Here is a 12356-nt window from a genome sequence, read left to right on the forward strand (position 1 = left end):
TAGTGAATGATCTAAAACAACTGTACACACAGCAGTTCGACAAAATAGGAATCTTCAGAGGCGAAGCAGTTCTACATCTCAAAGAGGACGCAAACCCATCAATAGATGCTCCTCGAAAATGCAGCGTACACATCAAGCAGAAAATAAAGAAAGAGCTAGATGAAATGGAAAAACAATTTATCATTCGAAAGATACAACATCACACAGACTGGTGCAGTTCCATAACGAGTGTGCTCAAGAAAGACGGATCAATCAGAATATGCATTGATCCTAAGCAACTGAACCAAAACCTTAAGAGATGCCCCCACAAATTGCCGACACTAGAGGAGCTAAACCCAGCATTCTCGCAGGCTAAATACTTCTCAAAGCTAGACGCCAAAGCAGGTTATTGGTCTGTCCACCTTGCAAAGAAATCACAGGAACTAACCACGTTCCGAACGCCATTTGGAAGATACTGTTTCCAACGGCTGCCATTCGGTCTATCAGTGAGCCAAGATGTGTTTCAACAACATATGGATCGAATAATCAATCAGGCGGATGGCTGTGTCTGCATCGCAGTGATCGGTCGCTCCGAGGAAGAGCATGACAGAAACCTACACAACCTTCTAGAGACAGCCAGACGTGGGCTAGTCTTCAAAAGTAAGAAGTGTACAATAAAACCTGATCATATCAATTCTTTGGATACATTTACTCCAAAGACGGGATATCTCTTTATCCAAGAAAAATCGAAGATGTTCATGCTATGCCTGTTCCACGAGACAAAGACGATCTTCAGAGATGCCTTGGACTATTAAACTTCCTATCGGCATATATCCCTAACTTTTCAGAGAAAGCATCGCCACTGAGAGATCTTCTGAAAAAAGACACCATTGTTGTGGCACGAAGATCACCAACACGCTCTAGATGAGATAAGGAAGGCAATCACAGCAGAAGCTTGCCTGCAGTACTACAATCCAAACAAAGCAACTATCTTAGAAGTAGACGCATCCCAGAAGGGCCTTGGAGCCTGTATTTTACAAAACGGCAAAGCAGTCGCATTTGCATCGAAAAGTCTCTCACCAGCACAAGCAAACTACTCTAACATAGAACGTGAGACACTTGCTCTCGTATTTGGCATCAACAGATTCCATACATATCTGTTTGGAAAAGAATTCTTGGTGGAAACCGATCATAAGCCATTAGAGATGATCTGGAAGAAGCCACTTACAAGCACACCTCCACGCCTACAGAGACAACTTATCAAAATACAAGGATATGATTGCACTATCAAATATAAGCCAGGAAGCTTAATGGTATTATCGGACACCCTAAGCAGACTGCCAAACCCAAGCAAAACACAAGATGTACCGATCAAGCTCGAGGTTGACGATATTGAAGACACACTCAATACTGACCTAATGAGCTTTGCAACTAGCAAGCAAGAGGAACTACAAAACGAGACCTCAAACGACCGAGTGTTACAGACACTATGGCAAATTGTAATTGCTGGATGGCCAGAGAACATAAAGCAAGTTCCGGAAGACATTAGAGTGTTCTGGCCATACCGAGACGAGATAGGGATCTCCAATGGAGTAATGTTCAATGGCATACGAGTAATAATCCCAAAGAATCTCCAAACAAACATCCTAGAACAATTGCACCAAGGACGCATGGGGATTGAACGAACCAGAAGGCTTGCCAGAGAGACAGTGTATTGGTCAGGAATCGATAAAGACATCGAAAGAGCAATAAAGTTGTGCCAGCCATGTCAGGAGCACCAGCCTTCACAGCACAAAGAACCATTGGAGCCACACGACATCCCAACAACGCCTTGGACCAAGCTCTCTGCTGATTTGTTCTCAATTGGTAAAGATGACTACATAGTAATAACGGACTACTATTCCAAATATCCTATTGTCCATAAGTTAAACATTACGTCAAGCACCACTATTGCACGTATTGTGAGCGGAACAATGAGCCTTTTTGGAGCACCGGCAGAAATCGTTTCGGACAACGGTCCACAGTACAGCGGCCAACCCTTCAAAGAAATGTACAGAAACTGGGGAGTGAAACACACTACCTCTTCTCCAAGATATCCCTGCTCAAACAGACTGGCAGAGCGCACAGTTAGAACATTGAAATCCTTGATCAAGAAATGCACACAGACTAGGCAAAGCATACAAGTTGCCTTATTACATCTCCGGGCAACCCCGATTGGACCCGGCCTACCATCACCTGCAGAAATGATGTTTGGTCGACTGGTAAGAACAACGCTTCCAAGTCATCACTTGTCAGAAGTCATCAAGCATCAGAAGTGCATGATAAGCTTATATCAAGACAGCAGGAAATGAAACAATACCATGAGAAGCATGCTGGAGCTGAACTAAAACCACTTCACACAGGTCAAAAGGTGCGAGTCAGACGCATTTGGATTACTGCAGAATTAACAAACGTTTGCAAAGAACCAAGGTCATACGTGGTTATTACACACAATGGATCAACGTGGAGGAGGAATAGATCCGAAATCAGAGACGTATCAGAATTTGATATCACAAGCAACACCAGGAATACACCATCAGTAACCGACAACCCAACTGACACAAGAGACCATACCATAAGAACCAAACAATACAATATCACAATATGAAGACGATGATACGACACCAGTATGCCGACACGTACACTTTGCTGAAAATCCAACACAGCTACAACCACCCAAACCAAAAAATAATAACCACAACAACCCAGCCTATCCCAACACGAGAAGCACAGGATCGACGTATAACACAATTACCAGATCCGGTCGAATAAGCCGCCGACCAACACGCTTCGGAGACGAATAACAAATCAATGAACACAATAACCACAACAGAAAACAGTCAATACAATGACAGGCAATTCATATAACCATTTAAAATAATATACTGAAACTTGTCATTATATGTTCAATCAAAATAGATACAAAACAATATACACATTGTCATTAAGTAGTAATTCAATATCCGGAATGTGCAATAATCGCATTCAAGTTTTATGATGTTTAACAACGTTTTTTTTAATGAATTATATCAATGTTTATGAAGTTAACGTTTATGAAGTGAAAAATATTTCATTACTTTATCAAATTCAACTGCATGCACTTTATCACAAAACAGAAATCGATTTCCCTGATTTCTAGCAATCAAAATGGAGCATGAATATGCTAATTCGGTAGCTCTGCAACAAACAACAAACACATCGCGTTTCGCGTAAGAAAACGGCAAAACAAGGTTCGAAAGCTTTCTAAAATCAGCCTTCTTGTAAGAAGATGAAATGTTTTAATCTTGATATTTAGGACCAACATTATTAAATGTTATTCTACATAGGCCTCTTTTGTATTCTAATTTATATGTTTATATTTTAGCTGACTCTAAGAGTCTCACGTGCAGAACCTGGCGCACTGATATTCCATGTAGGCAAAACAAGCGAGTGAGTGCGCCACAATAAAATAGTAGGCTGTACGCGCCCTTTGAATATCAGAGGTACAGGCCAGTATGTACGTGTGTACGAGATGGTCGAATTACAAAACGCATGACCATGGTTTGTTTCGATACGATTTCTGTTCATTAATGGATTGAAAACGAACTATATTTAGGCCTACTCGAGATCCAGTATTATGTCTCACGCTCATCATTCATATTTTTTGCAAGGAAGACAATGAAGGTACCTCAGCCTAGGCAGGCCCTAGCCTAGGCTAGTCATAGGCAACCCCTACTGGCTGGGCTTAGCCAACTGCCAGCCCGTGTCAACTGATCGCTTCCATCATTAATGTTCTCACACTGGCAGTCTCAGTGCAACTCATCAACTTGATATGTATATGGGATGTGTTTTGGTAAGTGTCTCTTTTTTTATACATTACTTCACCCTATAGGCCTAGTCATAAGGCTTAGTCCTAGCCCTATAGTAGTTTTGCATGCTTATTTTATTACATGTTTATAACAAATTTCTCCAAATCTATAATCTATTAATGTATTTATATCTCCTCAGAAGTGCTGCAGCGGTAAAAGTTTTTATGTTGATCAAGTTAAAAGATATGGCAGCTGATTTAAAAAACATTGTCAGTGATGATCTGAAGTAATATCAATAAAGTTTTAGCTGATTGTTAAATAAATACTTCATAACTGGCTGTGCAGTACAATTGGAATAAACAAGAGAAGAGAAAATAAAATGGCATTACAACAAGTTTATCTAGATATTTAACTAAAGACATTTTATTAAAAGTAAGTTTTTTGAAAGTTGGAATTCTGTACATTCTATAGAAAATAAAGTTTTAAAGAAACTCTATACAGTAGTTGATTGTTTGGTTCAGGTTCTAAGAACATTCTTTAGAGTTTCTATCAACTTTCTAAAGAACCATATAGAGTTTTAATAGAATTCTATTAAGACATTATCTGGTTTCCTATAGATTTTCTACAGAAACTCTATAGGTCAGGTTTTAAAAAATTATATAGAATCAACATACAGAAACTCCATAGAATTCTGATTTATTTCAAAAACATTCTATAACTTTATATATGTATTCTTTAGAATGTTTATATTTTCTATAAAATAATTAATCTCTATGGAAATACTAATAAGTCTATAGATTTTTTAATAGAAATTTATCAAAATTCTGTAGACATTTTATAGAAACCTGTGTCTTTTTCTATGAAAATTCTATCAACTTTCTATGGAATTTTTTCATAATGGTAATTTTCTATAAGCTTTTCTATATAATTTGTCTAACTTCCTATAGAACTGTACGTGAATTCTATAGAAGTCGATATAATTATTGAAAATTCTATATAAATTCTATAAAACAGATGTATGTAAAGTTCTATAGTAATTGTTGTAGTTCTATAGAAAATTAAAATGTTTCTAAAAAAACTATATTTTGTTTTTCTATAATACTCTAAACTAGAAATTGCAAATTGCAAGTAAAGTGCTGCGAAGTACAACTGCATATTAATGTTCTTCGAACAAAATTATTTATGCGAGTCAAGTGAAAATAATGAATAATAAAAATATAACAAATAATATGAGACACGACCCATTGTCTATATTAGAACACTTCTCATTGGGTAAAAAAGTCGTAATTTTTCATTTTTGTCAAAAAGTGTCTATAGTGGTGAAATATTGTTTAGGTTTTTTAAATAAAGTTTCAAAAATTTCTATGTATGTGGAAAATGTAGTTGATTACCAAAGATTACAATTTTTATTTTGAAGACTGCATGGTCTAGGAAGTGTACATTTTTTGTATGGGGCAAGTTTCCAAGGGCGGGTTTTCTAGGGGCGAGTTGACTGCCAAAGAGTGTTGCCAAAGTGCGAGCCAGGGTGTTATTTGATCACAAAAGTGCGAGACATCGCAAGTGTGAGCCAGCGAGCCATGACGTCACGACAATAGATACGAGACGTTACTCGAGTTGTGCGAGGTATCGGCTGAGATTTGTGGAGTACAATTCAAAAGACAACTAAAGGTCTAATAATGAATTAATGTGATGTTAAATAGACAATGTTAGCTATCAAGGAGCGACGTTGCTTTTCATTGGGACCTTCGTCCCTTCAAGGCTAGGCCTATACCATCCTAGCTAGTCTAGGCCTTAAGTAGGATAAGGCTAGCGCGACATGCGGACGTTGGTACGTCTTGGTTAGTCTACAAACCTCGCCTAAAGTAATTGATTTTACCCGGCAGAACGAAAGAAGGAAACTCCGCTTTTCAGTCGTCTTAGGCCCTTGTTTTTTTGACAAACAATGACCTTTCAGAGGTCAAATTGCTGTCAAGAATATGAATTGGCTGCTTCGCAGCAATAAATTCTATAGATTTTTCTAGATTTTTTTTTTCTATAAAATTTCTTTAGAGTGTCTATCAACGCTCTATAGAACTCTATATTACAAGTCAAACACTCTCGGTTTAGGGGATTTACCATCAGTGTGAAATTTAGAAGCTATCTGCTTCTTTTCCACGCTTTGCTGGAGGCTAGGTTAAATTAAAGACAATCTAGTTTTTGGAGTCCTCTTAAGGAACAGCTCCGACGGATTGTGTCCTGTTGTAGTGTGAGAAAATATTCCTATAACGAAATAATACATCAGCTAACCGATGCTGTAACGGCAATGATTTATTTGACTTTTGGTACATCCGTTTAAAAGTCTGGACATGTCTTTCTGCCAATCCATTACTAGAGGGATGGTACGGCGGACATAAGGTATGACTAATACCATTCAAGTTAAGAAATGAACTGAGGTCCATTATCACTCACGACTTGTTGCGGCAAACCAAATTTTGCAATCATTACCCTTAATGCAGTAATTGTAGCGGAAGAAGTGGTGCTGTTCATTGCAACCACCTCCAACCACTTAGAGTAACTGTCTACCACAATTAAGGAATCGTGACCTTTTATCGTTGTATAATCAATATGTACTCGCTGTCATGTCTCTTAGCCCACGGCCATAACAACAAAGCCTGAGTTTCTATGCAATCCGAACAGGACCTAACTAACTCCTCTATAGCATTATCGAGACCTGGCCACCAAACAAAAGACTTGGCCAGCGCCTTCATTCTACACATGCCAGTATGATTCTCGTGTAGTTTCGCCAAAATGCGGTTGTGTAAATCATCGGGAATTAACACTCTTCTGCCCCACAAGATGCAACCATCCTCACCGGACAGCTTGTGTGTGTTTAGAACCACCAATTTTGATGATGCTTCGTCCAACAACAGTTGGTTAAACGCACCTGCCAAATCTAATACTAAATATACCTTTGGCTGTTTACCTTTCTTACTGAATTGTGCAAATAGATCTTGTACATTTGGCAACTGATAATTATCATCTTCAATAGCTTTGTTTACAGCCTTGAAATCACCACACACTCTAATTGACCCGTCACTCTTAGAAACGTGTACCACCGGGGAAGCCCAATGAGTTGATTATACTCTACTTTGACACTCTCCGTCATTGAGTATGGAATAGGCCTTGCCTTCTGAAACAGAGGCCTAGCATCTTAACTTCAATGATGCAGTTATACCATTTATACCCTTTATACCTGAATTCTCAGTAGAGAATAAATTGCTTTTGCGTTCCAACAATGCATGTGGAAATGACTTGGATTTGGGTATCCTCACATTATTACGTGACGTATCCTTAACATTAACAGTGAAGATATTTTTCCAATCTTATTTAATAAAATTGAGCCAATCCATTCCAAACAAAGTTGGACGTTTCCCTGTAACCACTATTAATTCCAAATCAAATAAAAGTCCCTTTTTATAACTAACTGGGACTTTTATGCTTCTTGCAACCGGAACTGGGTCATCGGTATAACTACGTAATATAATGGTACAGGTATTTCTTTCCAAAGGAAAATCACTTAACACATCATTATACTGCTTTAGAGATTGTGGACCTTGAGACTCCAGTACCAAGCTCCATCTCTATAGTAGCATTAACAACATCAATATTTAGCTTAATGGGTTTATTTTTATCATCCCCACTTCTAAATAACCCTCTACAGTCTACATCATCAATGACCTTTTCATACTCATCTACATCATATGATTCTACATATCTTGAATCCTGCCTAGATTTATGTTTGAATTTGCTATGTCCAGTCTTAATTTGTGCAGGGCCTGAACGACTCGAACTGCCTTTTTTTTTCCGTGCAAACAGCCTTAACATGTCCCCTCTGCTTACAGCCAAAACAAATTATACACCTGTCAGCCGAATGGTTACTGCCACAGCATTTGCATCTCAAAGCTGGACTCGATGCAGACTTGCCATAGTAATTTGGTTTCCTTGGTGTGCTTGTCCTTCCTCCCGCATGCTGAAGCCGATGATTTTCCATTGTAGTAGAAGACGTACTGGCATCCATATATTGCTTATTTGCAATACGAGCTAACGCATCAGATATACATTTTTTCTTAGCACTCTCAAATGTGAAATCAGCCACGTACAACAAATGAGTTTGTGTCCTAGCCATTTTTACATGAAGGCCAGACACAAGCATATCTCGCAAAGCATCGTTTAAAAAATTACTAAACGAGCACGTCGATGCCAACTTTTTAAGATGAACTATAAGTCCGCAATCGTTTCTCCCTCTCCTTGATACGCCGTCCAAAACTTGTGACGTTCAGCAATCAACTATAGGTTGATAGGTCGCCAATTGTGTATATGTGACCGAGACTACAACACAGAATAACTGAGACTACACAGCACTATGCTCGAACAGCCGCCATCATGAATGTCTGCCCTTTTATTCAATACCCTCGCCTGGTGGCGCTCCACACAATATATAACACTTACTCACATGTTTTGAAGTGGGAAATGACTGATGTAAACGAAGATGTAGGCTTATGCATTGATGATATTAAGGTATGGAGTGTCAAAACTTTAAAATATTTTTTTATAAATATCTGTGCACATTTTTAATATTGTTTTTATCTTTGTGTATGTATATGAAATCAACAGGCAATCACCTAGAAGCAGTGCTGTTCAGCTTTGGATCTGCCTGGAAATTTTGGTTAACCAATCTATCGTGGACTTTAGTGGAATTATAGACGGGCTGCATTTGCTTGATACCACAGCATCAAGGAAATTAAAAGATCTTATATTAGATAAATCCATATTTTGTAAACAAGGTTAGTATTCCACGTTTATAATAAATATGTTTTAATATTTTGTTTAGTCTTTGTAATGTGAACTGGTTTACTGTATGTAGAGTATTATATTTGTGAAATTGATTTAATCAGTCAATCATAAAATTCAAATTCAAATGTATTACTACGTTTTTCTAGGCACAAAAGGAGATCAATTTGAGGAGAAAGAGAACGTTTCTATCTGCATTCAAAGCTATCGCTCAATGATCTGATGTCAGGGCTACTAGATAAATTTGAAGATTAAATTATATTCAATTCGAAGAGACATATATTTCCTTTCAATTTGCAGTCAAGTAACAAAAATTATTATGCATGTATTCTGACTTATCTACAAATAGAATCTTTAGACGGCTCCTGGGTGAACCTTTAACAGTCGCTGGGTTAGTCAGACACAACAACTAGGTACTGTGAGGCATATCGAAATTATAGCCAGAGGACTGAGTGATAAAAATTGGAGATTATTCAGAAAAGACGCGTTACAGGCTCTGTAGCCCATGATGTTGCTACAACAGTTAAAAATAGCAGTTAAAAATAAGATGAGAGAAAGGGTTTTGATTAGTTGGTGAAGAAGATAGCAGGAGAGATTACTTAAATGAAAATATCCCCGCATAAAAAAATATGTAAGGCAGCTTGAAGATGAGGCGCGAATAAAGAACATGGATCCCTGCATAAAAAATATGTAAGGCAGCTTGAAGATGAGGCGCGAATAAAGAACATGGTATCGCTTCCTTGCCTATACTAAAAATGGTTTTACTACTTGTGTCTCTTTTAATAAGCAAATCTTCAGCAATGTGTGTGCGAAAGCTAACATTTTTTTATAACGAAAAAGTGTACCTATGCATACTACTACTATTACGCCCTGTGTAGTATAAATTATAATTACTTTGCTACCAGGCCGCAGTCTGCCAAGAGCTGCTACAACCTGGGCATTCAGACTGTGTTCTCGGCACATAATGTTCTCGGCACACGTCATTTTTTGTAGTCTGAACGTGTGCTAATGGAATTTATGTCGAGCACAGAATGTTCTAGCTAGAACCCAGTTAAACCACGTTCTCGGAACAAAATGTTTTCGAACTACGACTCTGGAATGAAGTCTGAACGTGTGCCGAGCATAAAATGTTATAACTGGGCGGGCTTCAGTGACGTGACCTGACCTGCTTTGACATTTTTCCGAGGCGCAATGTACACATGTGCAAATATAAAAATTTATTAGATTATCACTTCTGCAAGCGTAAAAAATTCGGGAAATTTTGAAATTTAATCTAAAAATATTTTCTATGTGCTTTTATAATACAGCAGTATTACTGTTCTCTTGATTAATTTATGCTGTAGGCCTAAATCTTTTGGAACAAAACAAAATTCTGAAAACATGTTCTGACAGAGGAAGCACATGGAGTGCAGTCATCGAAAATGAATTGCGTAGTTGAAGTTTGGGAAGAAGGGAGATAGAAGCACAAAATACCAAAAGATCTGGGAATAAGCAACTTTTCCAAAAGGTATCCGACAATCTTGGGATTTCCACGAAGACCCTGGAATCGTATAAGAGACAAATTTAATAAAATGGAAATAAAGTTAGGCCTACAGTGACTCTGAGCTCCTCTCAAAATGTTACACATGTATAAATGCCAAGAACATGGTTTTTTAATCTGAATGATCGTATTTCAAGAACTTTTTCGTTCGGTGTGGTATGTGAACATGTGCCGAGAACAATATGTTACGAAAGCATTTTATGCCGAGTACATAATCTGAATGCGCCCTCGTCTCCCTGGTAGTTTTGGGTGAACAAGTTGTACCGATTGCAGGCATTTTCCTCCCGTCGGACAGACCTGGGCCGTTGGATCGAAATTTAAAATAATATAATTTGCTTATCCAAATAACGTTATTTTGATTACTAAACCATGAAACTCTCCATAACCCAATTAAATGATTTTTTTTTTAAATTCCATGATGTCGACTGAGACTTCGTCGGCCATTTGGTTCAGACCTTTCTTTCGGACACATCGGAACCCTCGTCGGCAAATTTCTGGCGCCATACCGCTGGTCTGTACCTCTGTGGGGTAGGTCTGTAGGTCTGTCTCAGTGTGGGGCTGTCTGTACTTCCGGCCACATAACTCATAAACTACTAGACCGATTGACTTCAAAGTTTCACACTTTGACACTTGTACATGTATCTCGGCCTTCCTTGAACTTGGTGCTGATCAGAAGTAAAATGTACATTTTAGAACGTCATTTATATATTTTTTGGTCGCATCTGACGGAGCTAAATCGAGCGAATCGTTTGAACCGAGTTGGTTCGCTAGGCCGGCCAACTCGACCCGTGTGCCACATTTTGTTGGACAGACAGGAAGCGGTAGGTCTGGACGGCATGCAACAATGATTGATGGGCTTGCCACCTAAGTCCATGATGATAACACTCGTTTAACGAATTGAGTGGAGAAATAAGATGCAAATTGTATGTGTTTTCAATATTTCTTGTCGTATATGTCACAATTTTCTGTCTCAATTTTATACCAAAAAAAAAAAAAAAAAAAAATTATAATAGGCCTAATTATGAAAAATAATAAAATATGAGAATAAGTATTTTATAGATGCTTATGCCTAAATAATAAAAAGTTAATAATAATAATAATAATAATAATAATAATAATAATAATAATAATAATATAATAATCGCATGGAAAAAAATAATAATAAAATATTAATAATAATAATAATAATAATAATAATAATAATAATACAAAAATACGAGAGAGATATTTGAACCCCATACATACGATTAACTTTACACATAACACGTGGACCTTCAGCGCTCGGCTACACTTCACCTGATGAGTATGTAATAGCTGTTATTATTACCGAAAGGTCCACTGATTAATCTCAGATAAGATAGTATAATACATACTCCAAGTATCGAAATGTCGGGATGGATTTAATATTTCGACATTAATTATGGGTTGCCGCCCATAGAAAAGGTATTAGTCTATTACCTAAAAGCTATCCTCAACTCCGGTACAGGTGTACAGCAGTGGCAGACTCAAGGGTAATTATATCATCATTCCTGATGATGACATAATTAATGTCGAAATATTGAATCCCGACACGATGGCGTGCATTCGATACTTTGAGTATGTATTATACTATCTTATCTGTTAATATTACACTCCTATAATACAACAACAACCAGCGGAATCGACTATATATACATAGATATGGCGCAACAGGGTGAGGGTTTGTAATATCAGATTATCTTGTTTAAATTGTAATTTGTTAAACGTACAGGAATATAAATTCTTCTGAAGAGAAGAAGCTACAACCATGTCGGTATAAAAAAGAACATACATTTTTATTTTGACTATGTTTGAGTATAGGCTAGCAAACTTGCAATTTACCCTCGAGTCCGCCACCGATGTACACCTGTACCGGGAGCTAGTTATTTATCATTAAAGATAGCTTTTACCTTTTCTATGGGCGGCAACCCATAATGTAAAATCTACGTAATAATACTAAATGCCACTGTTTTTGCTACATTGTCGAATTGGGGTGAGCATAAATAAATAAATATATATATATATGTATATATATGTGTGTGTGTGTGTGTGTATGCATATATGGGTGTGTGTGTATGTGTGTATATTTATGTGTGTATATAATACGTGTGTGTATACATACATATATATATATATATATATATATATATATATATATATAT

At 37.4% G+C, this 12356-nt stretch overlaps 1 protein-coding gene across 1 annotated transcript in view; it reads left to right on the forward strand.

The window, feature by feature from the left end:
• The window catches only part of LOC117124300, a 2937-nt gene extending 607 nt beyond the window's left edge, over positions 1–2330 (forward strand). Inside the window, exons 2-3 of the mRNA XM_033270485.1 lie at positions 4–639; positions 886–2330. Of these exons, the coding sequence (XP_033126376.1) occupies positions 4–639; positions 886–2330 (2081 nt within the window). The remainder of the gene's footprint in view (positions 1–3; positions 640–885) is intronic.
• The last annotated feature ends 10026 nt before the right edge of the window (positions 2331–12356 follow it).

The sequence above is a fragment of the Anneissia japonica genome, unplaced genomic scaffold, assembly GCF_011630105.1.
Source record: "Anneissia japonica isolate Jap-2015-1 unplaced genomic scaffold, ASM1163010v1 scaffold288012_len1326614_cov192, whole genome shotgun sequence".
Classification (NCBI taxonomy): domain Eukaryota; kingdom Metazoa; phylum Echinodermata; class Crinoidea; order Comatulida; family Comatulidae; genus Anneissia; species Anneissia japonica.